This window comes from Bufo gargarizans, chromosome 5, assembly GCF_014858855.1.
Source record: "Bufo gargarizans isolate SCDJY-AF-19 chromosome 5, ASM1485885v1, whole genome shotgun sequence".
Taxonomy (NCBI): domain Eukaryota; kingdom Metazoa; phylum Chordata; class Amphibia; order Anura; family Bufonidae; genus Bufo; species Bufo gargarizans.
The window spans coordinates 421771984-421794161 of NC_058084.1; the positions used below are offsets into that span (position 1 = coordinate 421771984).

The window sequence follows — 22178 nt, forward strand, 5'->3', positions numbered from 1 at the left end:
AGGGGGTGAGATCTAATTGTGATTGGTGCAGCTCTGTGGGGGGGTCACCATTATGTGGGGTACCAATGTTTGTCGGTCAGTGGTGTGGGAGGGCAGCCCTCAGTCACTTAAAATGGGTGAGGGCTGCTCTTCCCCACTGTCAATAAGTGTATGGTTGGTGAGGGGTGGGGGTCCCCCATATATTGGTCTCTTAAGAGGATTCCAAGGAGCAGTGACCATCTTTACTATCCATACTATATTTATTTATTTTTTACTGGAACCATACAGGGCTTCAGGTGTTATCCCATCAACTATAGAATGAAAAATGCTATAAAAATACTGTTTGTTTTTATTTTTATTCACATTACATATTCCTTTCTGGTAGCGCCCCCTGCTGTTTCTCGTTCTGGTCCATGCATTCAGTGGTGGACTAACACACTCAGCATCTTCCCTGCTCTCTCTCCTACAGTGATCTTATAGTGAAGCGCAGACACCTTTTATTCATTCATGCCTGCTGCTAAATTCATAGAAATCTATAGCTACATCTGTATCTGGACAGTGGAGAAGGGAATTATGGGGGCATTAAATACCATATGCATCTCTGGGGCTATAGGAGAGGGACTAAAGTGTATGCAGGGGAGGAAGGGCTTAACAAGAGATAACTGCACTGCATCCTTGGAGATGCCGGGGCTTAATGAGCTGCTGCCCACCCACAGACAGGGAGCAAAGTCCTTAAGATATGTGAGCACAAAAAACAAAAAAAAAACATTACATTTGTGGGATAACCCTGTAATTAATTCACTGTAAATATTATTTCAGTGCTTTTTTCTACTAACATTCAGTGATATAACCAGTGCCACCACTGAAAGACATGTCCTCTCCCAGTGGTTCTCCGCTAATGCCCCCAGAGATGGTGAAACAGGTGGTAAAACATAATAAGGAGGTTTTATTGCAGGAAGTTAAACGTACTGATGAATAGGCCGTCCCGCCATCTTTTGGGACTGCTTATTGCTTGTGTGTCCAGGAACTGCCAAATGTATTCTACAGCCAGAGATGATGGCACCTATTTTTACTAGGGTCGTTACTGTATGAATCTCATGACGTTCACAGTAATTAGATATCACATTTATCCTGATCTTATTACTGCATATTACTCTTTTTCTTATTCTTTTATGCTGGACCACTGGAATTCCTATCTGCATGCATAAAAACCAATACCCATAGCAATAGCAGCAAAATGTTCTAATGGAGCTCCAGTCTCCTGAAGGATCTAGGCAGATCATCACTGGTCTGGGACTATGCCGTTTGTGGCCAGATGCTGGTCCACCAGTTGAATAGTGGAGACTGAGCTGATGTCTAATATCAGGTATCAGCACAGTCCATGGAGTCAGCCCATTAGGGTAAGTGGTTACCGGGATTTATGGTGACAGTGGACACCAGGAATAAATTATTAGGGCTGAATACAGTTTTTCAGCCTCTGACTGAAAAGTCACCTGCCGATCTGCGGGTCAATTCTAACAGAATTTACATGCCTTTACTATGTAGAATAATTACCAAACCATCCTGACCTTATACATGGGTCACACAAGACAGATAAAACTCCTACCAAAAATAACCTGTGTGAAAAAGTCCATAATAGGATCCGTTTAACAGACACATCATGAGATATATGTTTAAAAGATGCCTGTAATGGATGTTATACCCTGGAGTCTTTAGCCCACAGGTTACCATGTTACAGGGCATCTGTCAGCAGATTTGTACCTATGACACTGGCTGACCTGTTACATGTGCACTTGGCAGCTGAAGGCATCTGTGTTGGTCCCATGTTCATATCTGTCCGCAGTTTTAATATATGCAAATGAGCCTCTAGGGGGAGTTACCATTACACCTAGAGGCTCAGCTCTCTCTGTAACGCTCCACTTTGATTGGAGAGGGCGCGGCAGTTGCAGAAAGAGCCGACTGAGACTCGGTGTAATGACAACGCCCACATTGCTCCTAGAGGCTCATTTGCATATATTAAAACATCATTTTTCTCAGCAATTTTTATCACAAAATGTCCACATGGGCACATGGAGGACCTTAAAAGAGTCATCTGGTTGCGTGAATCCATAATTTCTTGGAATTATGTGAATTGTAGACCCAGAATTTGATACCCAGCAGTACAACCTAGCCCATCCTGTGAGGCGTTAATATGACAAAGCTGGAGGTGGCTACCGACCGGGACCCCACTGACGGACCAACGGGGTTTCCTTTGGGAAGAATAGAGGTATGTGCTGCAGAGGATCGGATGGTAGTGTGAACAAAGCCTTACATATTTTACAGACTCCATAGAAAATACCGCTATGTAGTGTCAAACACACACAAACCATACATTATATCTTTTCATGATTATAATTGGTAAGGACTCCATGTTGATGACCTGATCCTAATAAATCTGTAACTACTCATATTTCCTCTATGGCTGCGCTGTCAAAGGCTTATTAATAGGCATTTACCTCCGTCCTGCCAGTTTTGTGTAGTATAATGTGCGCTCTGTCATTTAGCGGGAATATAGAATGCATCCATAGAACCACAGCCTATGTCATATACGCTACCGACTCACTCAAGCAGCCAGCTCAGCCAGACAGAAATGTCACAGCGATTTTCAAGGATGAGAAGAGACACCACTCCATCCGGCTTTACTCCGAGACGCAAATAGGAAGATAATGCAATTCAGTCTGGCTTATGAATGACAATTACATGAAAAACATATCAAATTACTTAAATGGCCCAGGCAAATGTAGCAGGAAGAAGCATTCAGCATCTCTGTAGGTCTCCCGAGGTTCTACCGTGTCATTTTTATCCAGTGCGCCAGGCGCTTCCATTCAGGACTAATTATTTGCGCTCTTCTAACAGGTCATATGACACAAGTTAATTTAGAAAGCAATACGGTCTCTTGCAAAGCTTTTCTTGAAAACCTGCAGTGATAAATCTCAATTAAAGGTTAATGCAAGAGCCGGCTCTGAAACGGCAGAGATCTCAGAAGCTGAAAGCCTCCAGGCGTCAACAGCAAAGAAAAGACAATATGAAGAAATGTGAGAGACAGAACTGGTAGCGATGACATCTGTGCTGACAGGCAACGCCTGGGAAACCGTAATGGAGGAGCTCCATGAAAACTGGCAGGAGAAGTTCTATCTAAGAGCAAGACTAGGTTGTATATGCTGAAGACATCTCATCAGGCGGCCATGTTCACTCTCCATGTCTGTATAGACAAAACAGAGAGCTGCATTCCCAAGGACTGTACTAATGGGGTCTCTCAACCATTAAATAGCTGCTAGAGTGGCTATGTCTTCGCATTGGTTCCCCTCTATAATTCCCACCCATGGGACTCCCATTCAATTTTCAATACAACAGACTCCTTGTAATTACAGATTCAACAAGGGACCTCTATTGGCAAACTCCATGGCAATGTCTGAGTGCTAAAGGATTTGGGTGGTTTCGCACTGAGTAAGCTCTCGTCACAAATGTCAAAAGTGTCCATAGGCTGCCACGGAGGCCAAAAAAGTGTCCTTGTGGTTTCCAGACTTAAACCTCTGATTGATGTGTACACTGTGTACTAATACATTGGTATCCATATCCCTAAACCTCCCATTGTAATAAAAAAAAGGATATCATATATAGTATAGTTTTTTACAATGAAAGCTGCACAGACTTTGATACAGCACCAATATATGCCAGCCAGTGGCCAAAGAGGACACTCTTTTGGCTTTGATCGGGTGAATGAGGGCCTATGAATAGGTCTGACGTATGTGCTGAGAGCTCAAGCAGGGTGAATTTCACTGTTTTAATATTACAATGTTCTGGGTTTAAATTGGATTCCCTTTTTTCTTGATGTCCTCTGCCCTAGCACCAGGCAGCGCTCCAGATGGCGACAACACTTTTTAGTCTTGAATAAAAGTTAGAGAGGGCTCACCTACTGGTCAAGGATGGTATGGGTGCTCCTACAAAAGGATTCACCCAATCCTCTGGAATTATTGCACAAAGTATATAAAGTAGTAGGGCACACCACCACTTGGTTTCACAAGGAGAGTTGATATAACAGTATATTTTTATTGTGACATATAATACTATTCCGACATACTAAGATACATAGGTAAAATTGTTACTTTAAAAATATATAAAACACTAATACTACAATGTAATTAAATGAGAAAAATAAATAAATATTTCTCTGTATTCACCAGAGTTTCAGAGTCTTTTATATTGATATGATATCGTCTCTACAACGAATTGGTTAACTTAGTTGATTAGTTACCAATCCCATGAAATAAAGTACAGGATTGGAAGATTTAAAGCGCTTAAAGAAAAAGATGAGAAAAAGAAGAGGGATCGGTGAAAATTTGTCTTTAAAGAAAAGCTGGATATCTGTTTTCCTTTGGTGAGATTCTCTCCTGGTGAGAGTAAACCCTGCGTGATACAAACTAACAGCGCAGTAAGAGGACACTACAAGGTGATCTTAAGGACAGAACAGCTCTACAGGTCCTTCTCAAAAAATTTGCATATTGTGATAAAGTTCATTATTTTCTGTAATGTACTGATAAACATTAGACTTTCATATATTTTAGATTCATTACACACCAACTGAAGTAGTTCAAGCCTTTTATTGTTTTAATATTGATGATTTTGGCATACAGCTCATGAAAACCCAAATTTCCTATCTCGAAAAATTAGCATATTTCATCCGACCAATAAAAGAAAAGTGTTTTTAATACAAAAAAAGTCAACCTTCAAATAATTATGTTCAGTTATGCACTCAATACTTGGTCGGGAATCCTTTTGCAGAAATGACTGCTTCAATGCGGCGTGGCATGGAGGCAATCAGCCTGTGGCACTGCTGAGGTGTTATGGAGGCCCAGGATGCTTCGATAGCGGCCTTAAGCTCATCCAGTGTTGGGTCTTGCGTCTCTCAACTTTCTCTTCCCAATATCCCACAGATTCTCTATGGGGTTCAGGTTAGGAGAGTTGGCAGGCCAATTGAGCCCAGTAATACCATGGTCAGTAAACCATTTACCAGTGGTTTTGGCACTGTGAGCAGGTGCCAGGTCGTGCTGAAAAATGAAATCTTCATTTCCATAAAGCTTTTCAGCAGATGGAAGCATGAAGTGCTCCAAAATCTCCTGATAGCTAGCTGCATTGACCCTGCCCTTGATAAAACACAGTGGACCAACACCAGCAGCTGACATGGCACCCCAGACCATCACTGACTGTGGGTACTTGACACTGGACTTCAGGCATTTTGGCATTTCCCTCTCCCCAGTCTTCCTCCAGACTCTGGACCTTGATTTCCGAATGACATGCAACAGTCCAGTGCTGCTTCTCTGTAGCCCAGGTCAGGCGCTTCTGCCGCTGTTTCTGGTTCAAAAGTGGCTTGACCTGGGGAATGCGGCACCTGTACCCCATTTCCTGCACACGCCTGTACACGGTGGCTCTGGATGTTTCTACTCCAGACTCAGTCCACTGCTTCCGCAGGTCCACCAAGGTCTGGAATCGGTCCTTCTCCACAATCTTCCTCAGGGTCCGGTAACCTCTTCTCGTTGTGCAGCATTTTCTGCCACACTTTTTCCTTCCCACAGACTTCCCACTGAGGTGCCTTGATACAGCACTCTGGGAACAGCCTATTCGTTCAGAAATGTCTTTCTGTGTCTTACCCTCTTGCTTGAGGGTGTCAATGATGGCCTTCTGGACAGCAGTCAGGTCGGCAGTCTTACCCATGATTGCGGTTTTGAGTAATGAACCAGGCTGGGAGTTTTTAAAAGCCTCAGGAATCTTTTGCAGGTGTTTAGAGTTAATTAGTTGATTCAGATGATTAGGTTAATAGCTCGTTTAGAGAACCTTTTCGTGATATGCTAATTTTTTGAGATAGGAATTTTGGGTTTTCATGAGCTATATGCCAAAATCATCAATATTAAAACAATAAAAGGCTTGAACTACTTCAGTTGGTGTGTAATGAATCTAAAATATATGAAAGTCTAATGTTTATCAGTACATTACAGAAAATAATGAACTTTATCACAATATGCTAATTTTTTTAGAAGGACCTGTATACGATCACCGAGGATCCCGGATTCTACACAAAAGATTTGTACAAGCTCGGCGGAAACCTTAACCGCATTACACTGCAGCCTGCAAAGAACTCCATCACACGTGGGACGCCACGAGTGTTGCAACAAAACCGACATTACTCCAGCCAAAAAACTGTGAGTAAAACAACTGCGGTTTACCTTTGCAAATAGGCAGCGATACTATAACAGCATTATACCGAGTATGTGAAGTAGATACACAAGATACAATCAACCCCTCAGGTGCCGCACCTGAGGGGCTAATTGCCGGGGATTGCAGCGCCATGCCATAGAGGGCAGGTGCTGGGTATGTAATATCGCTGCCGGCACACACTGCCTACACTTAAATTAATGTGCTAATTCTATTCATTAGTGGCGCAGTGGTGCCCCCCTCCAACCCCAGTATAATAAAGTATAATCATTGGTGGCGCAGTGCGCCCCCAAACCCCGCTTCCCCCCAGTATTATAACTTTTTATAATCATTGGTGGCCACAGGGTCCCCTCCCCTCCTGCTCATTGGTGGTGCAGTGTTAGCTTCTACACGGAGCCCCAGTAGTGCAATCGCGGGACTCCAATTGGTTACCATGGCAGCCAGGATGCTACTGAAGCCCTGGCTGCCATGGTAAGCTCCCTGCTGCTGTGTGCACAGAGCACAGGGCAGCAGGGAGAGTGTGAAGTCTTATTCACCCTAATATATCTCTATTAGAGTGAATAGGACAAGGGATCAAAGATCCCAGGAAGCAGATTGTGAGGGGTGGTGCACGAAGAGCGGTCTGTATGGAGAGCGGTCTGTGTAGAGGGGGATGCACGGAGAGCGGTCTGTGTAGAGGGGGATGCACGGAGAGCGGTCTGTGTAGAGGGGGATGCACGGAGAGCGGTCTGTGTAGAGGGGGATGCACGGAGAGCGGTCTGTGTAGAGGGGGATGTACGGAGAGCGGTCTGTGTAGAGGGGGATGCACGGAGAGCAGTCTGTGTAGAGGGGGATGCACGGAGAGCAGTCTGTGTAGAGGGGGATGCACGGAGAGCAGTCTGTGTAGAGGGGGATGCACGGAGAGCAGTCTGTGTAGAGGGGGATGCACGGAGAGCGGTCTGTGTAGAGGGGGATGTATGGAGAGCGGTCTGTGTAGAGGGGGATGTATGGAGAGCGGTCTGTGTAGAAAGGGGGATGCACGGAGAGCGGTCTGTGTAGAGGGGGATGCACGGAGAGCGGTCTGTGTAGAGGGGGATGTATGGAGAGCGGTCTGTGTAGAAAGGGGGATGTATGGAGAGCGGTCTGTGTAGAGGGGGATGTATGGAGAGCGGTCTGTGTAGAGGGGGATGCACGGAGAGCGGTTTGTGTAGAGGGGGATGTATGGAGAGCGGTCTGTGTAGAGAGGGGGATGCACAGAGAGCGGTATGTGTAGATGGGAAAGTATGGAGAGCGCTCTGTGTAGAGGGGGGGGGGAGTGTATGGAGAGAGCTGATGCCTGCTGATGTGGTCACTGGTTGCAGTGGCACCTTTCTTAAGGAGTGCAGTAAGGATAGTTGATTTTAACCCATTCTGTGTCACATATAGTAGAATTTCGGTTTGAATATCAGTTTGAAACCCCCCTTAGAAATTAGTGTATACAAACCTTTTAAGGAGTTAATATTCTGAGACTAGCAGGACCTTTGTTGGTGATCATACTTACCTGATCCCCAGTGCTGGGTCCCGGCTCGTTTGCTCCCCAGCCTCCGTTGCTTGTCTTAAGTCCCTTCATGAAAACTTCCTGTTTGACGCCATTACAGCCAATAACTGACCACTGCTTCCCTTGCGTTATGTTAAATGGTCATGTGATGCAAGGGGAGCAGATCTCCACTGTGACCAGTGATTTTAATGGTGAAACACAAGACAAGCAGCGGAGGCCTGGAAGGAGCCAAGGCCAAGCACCTAGGGATCAAGGAAGCATGATCAGCAACGTGAATCTGGCCAGTCAGAGTTCATAGAAATTAGTGCACAACCCCTTAAGAGCCTCAAGATTGATGGGGTTAGAAGAACAAATCAAAAGGAGAGACAAATGGGCAACTACACAGGGTAAGACATGTCTTTTTTTATTTTTTATATACCATAATTATATGCATTTTAAATTTGGTGACTAAAAATTTTATTTGGCTCCTAAAATTTTCAGGTTAGGAGCCAATGGCTCCTTGATATTTTTTTTTTAGTCTGGAGCACTGCCAGGAATACCATTAACACCATGACTCGTCTGGACCACCACGGCTGTAGACATTAACTAGTTCTTTGACCCCTAGGGATGCTAACATGAACTTCCGTTAGGCCACCAGGAGTCCTCGCATAACCCTAGACTACCCTGATGACACAGACACAATAAACATTTTATCCACACCCTATATAAAAACTATTATTGACAGTACATATGTGGCACCGTGTGCCAGTAGTTACAAGATGCGAAGAGAACTAGTAAACCCCACCTTCACAATATTGAGAATTGGTTGGTGCACTTCTCTTGTATGACTGTAGTCCTTCAACAAGGTGCAAGTATCACATCCATTTTATATCTCTGGGCACTTTACCACGGCGCACAGAAAAATGAAAAGTTCACAGTGGATAAAAAAAAAAAGCCATAGTGATGGAAGGTTGGACCTCCTCTTACTACCAGTAAACGGTAACAAAGCATTTTTGTAGGCTCGATGGAGAGTGCTACGGCCCATAATGTATGAAGTCTGGATGCACCCACAGAAAACATAGTTTGAAAGGTCATGACTAATGTATCAGAAAATAGAGAAATCATATTCAGACTTATTGGTAACAGTGGATGTAAAGAGACAACTGGCAATTTTTTTCAATCTGGGTAATTGGTCAACTTTACTGTAAACCATTACAATGCAGCCTGTAGTCCATCCTGCTCTGCACAATGTATATGTGTAATGAGGCTGTGGGTATTACATTTTCCCTTCACTTTACAGTAGGTTGAAGTAGCCCCCCTTTCATCAGACTATGATCTCAGCTAGCCTGGAGTAGGAGAGGGGTAGCAAAGTGGTAGAAGTACTGACAGTCTGCTGGGAAAAGAGGAGAGATGGACCTCCTGTCCCTGTGTAACTGCAGATGACCACGGGGAGGGGTAACATGGCCTTCTGTGCATGTTAACAATCCCCTCCACATCAATCGGAGAGCATACCTGGGCACCTACTCATCAATTACCGCTGTAAACCTAATGAAGCTGTTTACAGACTCCACGAACCGGACATTTACCGGTGTCTAGATTACGACGTCAAATAAGTCCACCAGGCATTTGCGCCACACAAGCATCCAAACATCAGTAAACTTTACATTTTACCTATCCAACCTAATCTCTAACTTTAGCATAAAATCTGCAGACCGCTTCACTAGCGATACCTGTTACACTCTGCATTAAACGTGATGTAAGGAATATCACTAGAGAGGAATATCAAATATAATTTTGACAACTGGAAAATATTTTCACTCACTATCACCATAAACAATAATTTTCAATCATTGTGCTTTTACTAATAAAATAAATAAATGTGTTGCAAATCAGAGAAAACTGGGCTCCTGTATAGGGCTGCACGTTTCAGGGGTCAACATTTAAATATGGGTAGGGGATGTATTTTCCTGGCTTCTCTGTAGAAACTAATTCAATTACCAGAAAGTTTCCCTGTAGGGTCTATGGCCACCCCGGTGTTCTTCTGAATCCTGATATTCATGAGCTCCTGGACCTACCCACTGCCGATGGATATCTTTTCTGCAATAGCAATCAGAAGCGGGGGAAGGGCAGAGAGAGCTGGGCTCGGATTGCGCTGGGGATGCTCAATACAGAATTTAGCAAAATAACTGTCAGTTCAAGTAGTGACCCAGGGTTTAGATAAGGGTTTATGTTGCCCTCAGATCTTGTGAAATAAAACTGGTGATAGGTTACCTTTCAAAGAGAGATAGTACCCCCCAAATCTTGACCTAGGCCTTTCACCCAGTTAAGCCAGTACTCTCTGCTCTGCATTGGTGAGGGGCAATCACCCCGAAAGAGCTGTCGGCAGATGAGGTGCTGGCTTATTTATTATCCAAGTCATGTCTCAAGACCTATTTATTGATCGAACATTGACTTACTGTATAGGATATAGGATAGCTACCTTACATCCGGTGGCAGAGGCACAGCGTGCTAAGAGCCCAATTGTATCCCTTTCTTTAAAAAAATATATTTTACCAGCCAGACCAGCCCTTTAAAGGGACACTGACAGGTCCAATAAGCATAATTATATATATATATATATATATATATATATATATATATATATAACTGCACAGGTCTTCTATTGTGTATTAAAAACATATAAGTCTAACTCCTGTCCACCTTATGAACACTGCAAACTGATGTTTTATAACCTGATGTAATCGGTCTTCTTTCTGCCCAAGGGGCGGCGTTTCAGCTTCACTTGTGCCCAGCCAGCCGCGCCCCAACTGCCGTTTTGAAGCGCCGCCCAGCTCATCAATATTCACTTCGCTGGGCGGATTCTGCTGTCCCAGACGTTCCGAGATCCCGCGCATGCCCAGTAGAAAGCTATGGGATCTCGGAAGCTGCCCAGCGAAGTGAATATTGATGAGCTGGGCGGCGCTTCAAAACGGCAGTTGGGGCACGGCTGGCTGGGCACAAGTGAAGCTGAAATACTGCCCCTTGGACAGAAAGAAGACCGATTACATCAGGTTATAAAACATCAGTTTGCAGTGTTCATAAGGTGGACAGGAGTTAGACTTATAGGTTTTTAATACACAATAGAAGACCTGTGCAGTCATATACAGGTCCTTCTAAAAAAAATTGCATATTGTGATAAAGTTCATTATTTTCTGTAATGTACTGATAAACATTAGACTTTCATATATTTTAGATTCATTACACACCAACTGAAGTAGTTCAAGCCTTTTATTGTTTTAATATTGATGATTTTGGCATACAGCTCATGAAAACCCAAAATTCCTATCTAAAAAAATTAGCATATCATGAAAAGGTTCTCTAAAAGAGCTATTAACCTAATCATCTGAATCAACTAATTAACTCTAAACACCTGCAAAAGATTCCTGAGGCTTTTAAAAACTCCCAGCCTGGTTCATTACTCAAAACCGCAATCATGGGTAAGACTGCCGACCTGACTGCTGTCCAGAAGGCCATCATTGACACCCTCAAGCAAGAGGGTAAGACACAGAAAGACATTTCTGAACGAATAGGCTGTTCCCAGAGTGCTGTATCAAGGCACCTCAGTGGGAAGTCTGTGGGAAGGAAAAAGTGTGGCAGAAAACGCTGCACAACGAGAAGAGGTGACCGGACCCTGAGGAAGATTGTGGAGAAGGACCGATTCCAGACCTTGGGGGACCTGCGGAAGCAGTGGACTGAGTCTGGAGTAGAAACATCCAGAGCCACCGTGTACAGGCGTGTGCAGGAAATGGGCTACATGTGCCGCATTCCCCAGGTCAAGCCACTTTTGAACCAGAAACAGCGGCAGAAGCGCCTGACCTGGGCTACAGAGAACCAGCACTGGACTGTTGCTCAGTGGTCCAAAGTACTTTTTTCGGATGAAAGCAAATTTTGCATGTCATTCGGAAATCAAGGTGCCAGAGTCTGGAGGAAGACTGGGGAGCGGGAAATGCCAAAAATGCCTGAAGTCCAGTGTCAAATACCCACAGTCAGTGATGGTCTGGGGTGCCATGTCAGCTGCTGGTGTTGGTCCACTGTGTTTTATCAAGGGCAGGGTCAATGCAGCTAGCTATCAGGAGATTTTGGAGCACTTCATGCTTCCATCTGCTGAAAAGCTTTATGGAGATGAAGATGTCATTTTTCAGCACAACCTGGCACCTGCTCACAGTGCCAAAACCACTGGTAAATGGTTTACTGACCATGGTATTACTGTGCTCAATTGGCCTGCCAACTCTCCTGACCTGAACCCCATAGAGAATCTGTGGGATATTGGGAAGAGAAAGTTGAGAGACGCAAGACCCAACACTCTGGATGAGCTTAAGGCCGCTATCGAAGCATCCTGGGCCTCCATAACACCTCAGCAGTGCCACAGGCTGATTGCCTCCATGCCACACCGCATTGAAGCAGTCATTTCTGCAAAAGGATTCCCGACCAAGTATTGAGTGCATAACTGAACATAATTATTTGAAGGTTGACTTTTTTTTGTATTAAAAACACTTTTCTTTTATTGGTCGGATGAAATATGCGAATTTTTTTAGATAGGAATTTGGGTTTTCATGAGCTGTATGCCAAAATCATCAATATTAAAACAATAAAAGGCTTGAACTACTTCAGTTGGTGTGTAATGAATCTAAAATATATGAAAGTCTAATGTTTATCAGTACATTACAGAAAATAATGAACTTTATCACAATATGCTAATTTTTTTTAGAAGGACCTGTATAGCTAAATATGCTTATTGGGCCTGTCAGTGTCCCTTTAAACTGAGGGATATGCTATTCTATATTAATACTTTAAATATACGTTACCTCCTTATGGCCACAGTAAGAGCCTCTGGTGAACTGGCACATGGACAAATGACTTCTTGCCGCAGGCCCTTACTTTGGAAGACATTGAGGAAAGCGTCACAAGAAGAAATGGACCCTGAGGAGAAAGCACAAGAAGAGTACACGATGAGGAACGTGCAGGAAACACAGCACTCGGACAAGATGATTTAGAGCTCTTTACAGACCGGGAGGACGTTCAGAAAAGCTCATCTTCAGACGTGTCCCATGGCATTAAAACACTGCGAGAACTAAACTGTTAGGGTACTTTCACACTAGCGTTATTCTTTTCCGGTATTGAGTTCCGTCCTGGGGGCTCAATACCGGAAAAAAACTGATCAGTTTTATCCCCATGCTTTCTGAATAGAGAGCAATCCGTTCAAAAGCCATCAGGATGTCTTCAGTTCAGTCACTCTTACGGTATTTGGCCACAGAAAATACCGGAGCATGCTGCGGTATTTTCTCCATCCAAAATGTCAAAACACTTGCTGGAATGCCGGATCCAGCATTATTTTCCATTGAAATGCATTAATGCCGGATCCAGCACCAAGTGTTCCGGCAAAACAGATCCGGTCTTCCGGTCTGCGCAAAAAAATTAAAAAAAATACCGGATCCGATGTTCCGGATGACACCAGAGAGACGGATCCGGTGTTTCAATGCATTTGCTAGATGGATCCGCCTACAAATGTTATCCGTTTGCACACGGATTTCCGAATCCGGCAGGCAGTTCTGGCGACGGAAACTGCCTACCGCATCTTCACAACGCAAGTGTGAAAGTACCCTTAGCCGGCAGCTCATTAGTCTCCGTCTCTCTCACACAAGCCATGCCGCCAACATCTCTCGCTTCAGATTGTGGTTAGAAGGACAAAATACAAAGCCTAATCTATGAGAAGACGCTTGAATAAAGTTTCTTATCAAAAGTCAAGTTCATTTAAAGGGAATGTATCCGTGAACTATGTAATGGGGCAGAGTTGCAAAAATGTAAAAGCAAAACTGCATTTTGCCATCGCAACACAGCTTTCATCTTCTTGTGTTGTGATTGGTTGCATTAGGCAACAACGTCTTTCTTTTAGATAGGTCTAGAAATGTGCCCCGAGTCTGTGGCTCCCAGTGCCAGCTGTAAACTACTGGATCTCTATATGATAGGTCCACCCACAAATTCTTATTCCCTATGCAGGTATGTGGGACTGGCCACAGGTTATGTGGGTCCCTGGGCAACAGAGTCACAGTGGGACCCCTATTTACCCCACACTCTGTTTGACAAGCATGAAATATATTTGCCCATATCAACCTGGACCTCCCCAAAGACTAGTGGGCCCTGGCATCTCTCCAGGATTGCCTGGTGCTGACTCAAACTGAGCAGGTATATCAACCCTATGGGGACTCAACTGCTAAATTACACTACTCCACCAAGGGGTTTCCGTAGATATTTTAATTGATGACCTATCCTCTTCATAGGTCATCAGTTTCTGATCACTTGGCGTCTAACACCCAGGACCCCCGCCGATCAGCTGTTTGAGAAAGCAACAGCGCTCACAGTAGCACCGCAGCGCCGTACATTGTATAGTGGCTGTGCTTGGTATTGTGGCTCAGCCCCATTCACTTCAAAGGGGCTGAGCTGCGCCCACCAATCAGACCAGGTGTCAGACCCCCACCAATCAGATACTGATGACCTATCCCAGAGCATCCAGGTCATCAGTTAAAATATCTCATTAAACCGATTAAAAAAAAGGTTTGTTCTTTACGTCTTCTAAATACATTAGTAGGACACCTTGGGGCTACTATTAAGAACTTGGATAACTTGTTCTCCTGCTCTTCATTGGCTACTGGTGATAAACTAACTAGAGATTACCATACTTTTTTTTTATTATTTATTATATATATATATATATATATATATATGTGAATTAAGTATGGATGGGCACTCATATAAGGAGGTATAGGACACACTTTAATATTAAAATAATTAATAATAAAAAATACAGTTCATACATTAAAAAAAATTTCATTAAATGACACACAATCCTGGCTTGAAACTGAAGCTGGCAGTCCAAACAACCAAGTTGTATAACTGGTGGTTACTCCTAGTTACAGGAAAAAACGGAGGTTGTTCAGGCGGCAAGTCCCTGCCAAGTCAGGCAAAATAATTATATAAAATGCGAATATAAAAAAGCTTAACACATTTAGCTAAACAGAATAAAAATTCATTAGTGTGGTCCTATATAGGGAAAAGCAAATAATGGATGCTTATTAGACACTGGGTATTTGTCTCAATAGGTTTTGACCTGCATCTGGAGATGTTGTTTCACATACAGACGTGGACAAAATTGTTGGTACCCTTTGGTCAATGAAAGAAAAAGTCACAATGGTCACAGAAATAACTTTAATCTGACAAAAGTAATAATAAATTAAAATTCTATAAATGTTAACCAATGAAAGTCAGACATTGTTTTTCAACCATGCTTCAACAGAATTATGTAAAAAAATAAACTCATGAAACAGGCATGGACAAAAATGATGGTACCCCTAGAAAACACAGAACATAATGTGACCAAAGGGACATGTTAATTCAAGGTGTGTCCACTAATTAGCATCACAGGTGTCTACAACCTTGTAATCAGCCATTGGGCCTATATATATGGCTCCAGGTAATCACTGTGTTGTTTGGTGATATGGTGTGTACCACACTCGACATGGACCAGAGGAAGCAAAGGAAAGAGCTGTCTCAAGAGATCAGAAAGAAAATTATAGACAAGCATGTTAAAGGTAAAGGCTATAAGACCATCTCCAAGCAACTAGATGTTCCTGTGAGTACAGTTGCACATATTATTCATAAGTTTAAGATCCATGGGACTGTAGCCAACCTCCCTGGACGTGGCCGCAGGAGGAAAATTGATGACAAATCTAAGAGACGGATAATCCGAATGGTAACAAAAGAGCCTAGAAAGACTTCTAAAGAGATTCAAGGTGAACTTCATGCTCAAGGAACATCAGTGTCAGATCGCACCATCCGTCGTTGTTTGAGCCAAAGTGGACTACATGGGAGACGACCAAGGAGGACACCATTGTTGAAAACGAATCATAAAAAAGCAAGACTGGAATATGCCAAACTACATGTTGACAAGCCACAAAGCTTCTGGGAGAATGTCCTGTGGACAGATGAGACAAAAATCGAAGTTTTTGCCAAGGCACATCAGCTGTATGTTCACAGACGAAAAAATGAAGCATATCAAGAAAAGAACACTGTCCCTACTGTGAAACATGGAGGAGGCTCTGTTATGTTCTGGGGCTGCTTTGCTGCGTCTGGCACAGGGTGTCTTGAATCTGTGCAGGGTACAATGAAATCTCAAGACTATCAAGGAATTCTAGAGAGAAATGTACTAGCCAGTGTCAGAAAGCTTGGTCTCAGTCGCAGGTCATGGGTCTTGCAACAGGACAATGACCCAAAACACACCGCTAAAAACACCCAAGAATGGCTAAGAGGAAAAAATTGGACTATTCTAAAGTGGCCTTCTATGAGCCCTGACCTCAATCCTATTGAGCATCTTTGGAAGGAGCTGAAACATGCAGTCTGGAAAAGGCACCCTTCAAACCGGACACAACTGGAGCAGTTTGCTCATGAGGAGTGGGCCAAAATACCTGCTGAGAGGTGCAGATGTCTCATTGACAGTTACAGGAAGCGTTTGATTGCAGTGATTGCCTCAAAAGGTTGCGCAACAAAATATTAAGTTAGGGGTACCATCATTTTTGTCCATGCCTGTTTCATGAGTTTATTTTTTTACATAATTCTGTTGAAGCATGGTTGAAAAACAATGTCTGACTTTCATTGGTTAACATTTATAGAATTTTAATTTATTATTACTTTTGTCAGATTAAAGTTATTTCTGTGACCATTGTGACTTTTTCTTTCATTGACCAAAGGGTACCAACAATTTTGTCCACGTCTGTATGTAGCAGTCTCTATAGGAAAGATGGGCTTCCTTTTTTAACTGTTGCAAAACTTGTATCAAAGTTCTGTCTTTAAATGTAAATGATGTTTTTCCTCTTGTTGCTTGGATGTAGTAGTTTAATAAGCTTAACCCACTATGTGGGCTTACCTTCACCTGCGTGCCTCTGTTCGTTCGGTGGGTTTGCGGTCCACAGTATATGCCGGCGTCCCGGCTCTGAAGTTCACCGCGTCCCACGTGTCTCTCAGCTGGCTTGCAGGGCTTGAATCAGTAGGAGGATCACCCGACGCAGGTTAATGACGTCTCAGGGTTTCTGTCCTTACGGAATAAGACCGTTCTTTTTTCTTTCTTAATTCTTTATAGTGCACTCTTTATTCATAGATCATCTGTGGTTCAGGGTATTCCGCCAGACGCGTTTCGAGGAGACGCTGTCCTCTTCCTCAGTGGCATACCCCAAATCTTACAACGGTCTCTATTTATACTGATTTTCGATCTATTTCAAAACCCGATCTGGATTCTAATTATGTCTCAAAGGAAACCCCGGTCTGGATCTATTTTTTGTTCCATATTTTATTCGCGTTTTTGCTGCGATTCTTTTCATTAAGTTACTTTCTTGATCTTTCTTAAGTAGTAGGCTATTAAGCTTCATCTCAACAAAATTTCTCATACATTTTTTCTTCCTATTTGCCCATATACAGGTTTTTCTTTTCTTCACATATCATTAAAAATCAATCAGCATTGACTAAAAATCATTATATAAACAAATTCAATTAAAATAAATAAATACATGCGAATTTTACAGCTTTGATATTTCCTCTTTTTTCGCAGGTACTCGCAGATACATTTGTAAGAAAAAACGCATATGCGATTTTATTGCGTTTTTTTGGGAAATTGCCCATATTTTAGTTCTTATGGTATTCTTAAGATTCTCAGATTATTCAAATTCATAGGGAACCAATTCAGATGTTTTATACATTAATTTTTCTAAATTAATTTTTCTAAATACCTTTCATCCTCTCTCTTGAATATGGATATAGAAGGGAAAAAGGGTGGCCTATGTGGGGTGGAGGGAGAGCTGCAGTGCTGGAAAACAGCCAAACTTGCAACTCTCCATCAACGCCCACACAGAACACCCATGTCTATAAAAAGCCGAATATTTCTAATTCGGCATTTAAGCCTCTTGGTAACATGCTACCGAATTCATAAATTTTTCTCGATTCTGCCCGCGATAGTCTTTCGATTTGGTTGCCTCCCCGCCAATGTTTCTCAACCTTCTCCAGTGCCGTAAAGGAGAGGCCCCTAGGGTCTTGATTGTGTGCATCCTTGAAGTGTCTGGACAGCGAATGTTTGTCATAACCTTTACTGATATTATTCAGGTGTTCTGCTATCCTGACCTTCAAGGTGCGTTTAGTTCTCCCTATATATTGTTTTTGACAAGGGCACTGGACTAGGTATATAACATTATCAGAATTACAGGTGAGAAAATGTTTAATTGTCATTGAGTTCTGTGTGGAGACAACTGAAGTGGTTTTCCTCGGGAATTTAGTTTTTCTACATCCCAGGCATTTTCCACATCGAAAGAAGCCTTTAGGTTGCAACCAGTTGGTAACCGTACTTTTTTTACGTCTATCTTTCACTGAAGGGGCTACTTGAATCCCTAAATTTGGGGCCCTTGAGTAAATTATTTTCGGTGTTAAAGGCAACAGCATCCCTATTATTTTGTCATTGTATAAATGGTGCCAATGTGCCTTTATAATATGTTCAACCTGTCTTGCCTGAATATTGTATGGCAGAATAATCCGAAAGCTTAAATCTTCCTCCTGTTTTATTTTTTGTGTTGGCTGAAAAAAGGTGTTCCTATCCAAATTTTTTACTTTCTCGAGGGCATCATTTATAATGAATTCTGGGTATTCCTTTTCTTTGAATTGGTCCCTCATAATATTTGCCTCCTCCACAAATGTATCATCTTCCGTGCAATTCCGTTTCAACCTTCGGAATTGGCCGAAAGGGACATTTGTAAGCCACCTTGGTAGGTGGCAGCTTGTAAAGGGAATATACCCATTTTTTGCTGTGGGCTTGTGGAATGTATTGCATCTATATTTGTTTTCTTTACATGTGATCGCAATATCCAAAAACTCTATCTTTTCACTTCCAAAATTGGAGGTGAATTTTAAATTATTGTCGTTAACATTAATCTTTTTGATAAAGTTTTCAAGGTCTTCTCTTGTTCCACCCCAAATAAAGATAATATCATCTATATACCTCCGCCATAGGACCAGGTCTACCCCCAGTTTGGGATCAATATTCTTAGTCTCCCAATGCGACAAAAATAAATTGGCATAACTGGGGGTAGACCTGGTCCTATGGCGGAGGTATATAGATGATATTATCTTTATTTGGGGTGGAACAAGAGAAGACCTTGAAAACTTTATCAAAAAGATTAATGTTAACGACAATAATTTAAAATTCACCTCCAATTTTGGAAGTGAAAAGATAGAGTTTTTGGATATTGCGATCACATGTAAAGAAAACAAATATAGATGCAATACATTCCACAAGCCCACAGCAAAAAATGGGTATATTCCCTTTACAAGCTGCCACCTACCAAGGTGGCTTACAAATGTCCCTTTCGGCCAATTCCGAAGGTTGAAACGGAATTGCACGGAAGATGATACATTTGTGGAGGAGGCAAATATTATGAGGGACCAATTCAAAGAAAAGGAATACCCAGAATTCATTATAAATGATGCCCTCGAGAAAGTAAAAAATTTGGATAGGAACACCTTTTTTCAGCCAACACAAAAAATAAAACAGGAGGAAGATTTAAGCTTTCGGATTATTCTGCCATACAATATTCAGGCAAGACAGGTTGAACATATTATAAAGGCACATTGGCACCATTTATACAATGACAAAATAATAGGGATGCTTTGCCTTTAACACCGAAAATAATTTACTCAAGGGCCCCAAATTTAGGGATTCAAGTAGCCCCTTCAGTGAAAGATAGACGTAAAAAAAGTACGGTTACCAACTGGTTGCAACCTAAAGGCTTCTTTCGATGTGGAAAATGCCTGGGATGTAGAAAAACTAAATTCCCGAGGAAAACCACTTCAGTTGTCTCCACACAGAACTCAATGACAATTAAACATTTTCTCACCTGTAATTCTGATAATGTTATATACCTAGTCCAGTGCCCTTGTCAAAAACAATATATAGGGAGAACTAAACGCACCTTGAAGGTCAGGATAGCAGAACACCTGAATAATATCAGTAAAGGTTATGACAAACATTCGCTGTCCAGACACTTCAAGGATGCACACAATCAAGACCCTAGGGGCCTCTCCTTTACGGCACTGGAGAAGGTTGAGAAACATTGGCGGGGAGGCAACCAAATCGAAAGACTATCGCGGGCAGAATCGAGAAAAATTTATGAATTCGGTAGCATGTTACCAAGAGGCTTAAATGCCGAATTAGAAATATTCGGCTTTTTATAGACATGGGTGTTCTGTGTGGGCGTTGATGGAGAGTTGCAAGTTTGGCTGTTTTCCAGCACTGCAGCTCTCCCTCCACCCCACATAGGCCACCCTTTTTCCCTTCTATATCCATATTCAAGAGAGAGGATGAAAGGTATTTAGAAAAATTAATTTAGAAAAATTAATGTATAAAACATCTGAATTGGTTCCCTATGAATTTGAATAATCTGAGAATCTTAAGAATACCATAAGAACTAAAATATGGGCAATTTCCCAAAAAAACGCAATAAAATCGCATATGCGTTTTTTCTTACAAATGTATCTGCGAGTACCTGCGAAAAAAGAGGAAATATCAAAGCTGTAAAATTCGCATGTATTTATTTATTTTAATTGAATTTGTTTATATAATGATTTTTAGTCAATGCTGATTGATTTTTAATGATATGTGAAGAAAAGAAAAACCTGTATATGGGCAAATAGGAAGAAAAAATGTATGAGAAATTTTGTTGAGATGAAGCTTAATAGCCTACTACTTAAGAAAGATCAAGAAAGTAACTTAATGAAAAGAATCGCAGCAAAAACGCGAATAAAATATGGAACAAAAAATAGATCCAGACCGGGGTTTCCTTTGAGACATAATTAGAATCCAGATCGGGTTTTGAAATAGATCGAAAATCAGTATAAATAGAGACCGTTGTAAGATTTGGGGTATGCCACTGAGGAAGAGGACAGCGTCTCCTCGAAACGCGTCTGGCGGAATACCCTGAACTACAGATGACCTATGAATAAAGAGTGCACTATAAAGAACAAAGAAAGAAAAAAGAACGGTCTTATTTCGTAAGGACAGAAACCCTGAGACGTCATTAACCTGCGTCGGGCGATTCTCCTACTGATCCTCCTACTGACTCAAACCCTGCAAGCCAGCTGAGAGACACGTGGGACGCGGTGAACTTCAGAGCCGGGACGCCGGCAGATACTGTGGACCGCAAACCCACCGAACAAACAGAGGCACGCAGGTGGAGGTAAGCCCACATAGTGGGTCAAACTTGTTAAACCATCATATTCAAGCAGTAAGAGGAAAAATATCATCTGCATTAAAAAATATCATCTGCATTCAAAGACAGAACTTTGATACAAGTTTTGCAACAGTTAAAAAAGGAAGCCCATCTTTCCTATAGAGACTGCTACATATGTGAAACAACATCTCCAGATGCAGGTCAAAACCTATTGAGACAAATACCCAGTGTCTAATAAGCATCCATTATTTGCTTTTCCCTATATAGGACCACACTAATGAATTTTTATTCTGTTTAGCTAAATGTGTTAAGCTTTTTTATATTCGCATTTTATATAATTATTTTGCCTGACTTGGCAGGGACTTGCCGTCCGAACAACCTCCGTTTTTTCCTGTAACTAGGAGTAACCACCAGTTATACAACTTGGTTGTTTGGACTGCCAGCTTCAGTTTCAAGCCAGGATTGTGTGTCATTTAATGAAAAATTTTTTTATGTATGAACTGTATTTTTTATTATTAATTATTTTAATATTAAAGTGTGTCCTATACCTCCTTATATGAGTGCCCATCCATACTTAATTCACAATTTAACTACTTTTTGAGGGGTGATCTCAAATCTTGTTTGGTGCACCTACCCTGAGGGTTACAGAGGTGAGCGGATCTCTCAAACCTTATTCAATATATATATATATGACCCAACCCTGGACTGTACTTACAGGGATTTGCTCCATCAGCCACAATCAACATGCGTAACGAGGAGAGGTTAATGTCTCTCTGATCCCGATGGGCAACCAGGGCCCAGTGCATGTCTCTTGACTTCACGCACGCAACTTTTGCTTTAAGGGAAGAGAAAAAAAATAATCAGAATGTAGAATCACATAGAGTAACCATAAATACTAGACTGATTTGTCAGTGCCATCATATCCCCCTATAATAAACTCTTAAAGGGCACCTGTCAGCAGATCTGTACCTATGACACTGGCTGACCTGTTGCACGTGCACTTGGCAGGTGAAGACATCTGTGTTGGTCCCATGTTCATATGTGCCCGCATTGCTGAGAAAAATTATGTTTTAATATATGCAAATGACCCTCTAGGAGCAACGGGGGTGTTGCCTTTACACCTAGAGGCTCAGCTCTTTCTGCAACTGCCGCGCCCTCTG

At 42.2% G+C, this 22178-nt stretch overlaps 1 protein-coding gene across 6 annotated transcripts in view; it reads right to left on the reverse strand.

Moving 5' to 3' along the window:
- Positions 1-22178, reverse strand: part of DIP2C (disco interacting protein 2 homolog C) — a 420623-nt gene that overhangs the window by 103176 nt on the left and 295269 nt on the right. For all 6 annotated transcript variants that reach the window (XM_044292962.1, XM_044292959.1, XM_044292961.1 and 3 more), the window contains 2 exons: positions 21734-21853; positions 12568-12682 (listed from right to left, as the gene is read on the reverse strand). In XM_044292962.1, the coding sequence (XP_044148897.1) occupies positions 12568-12682; positions 21734-21853 (235 nt within the window). The remainder of the gene's footprint in view (positions 1-12567; positions 12683-21733; positions 21854-22178) is intronic.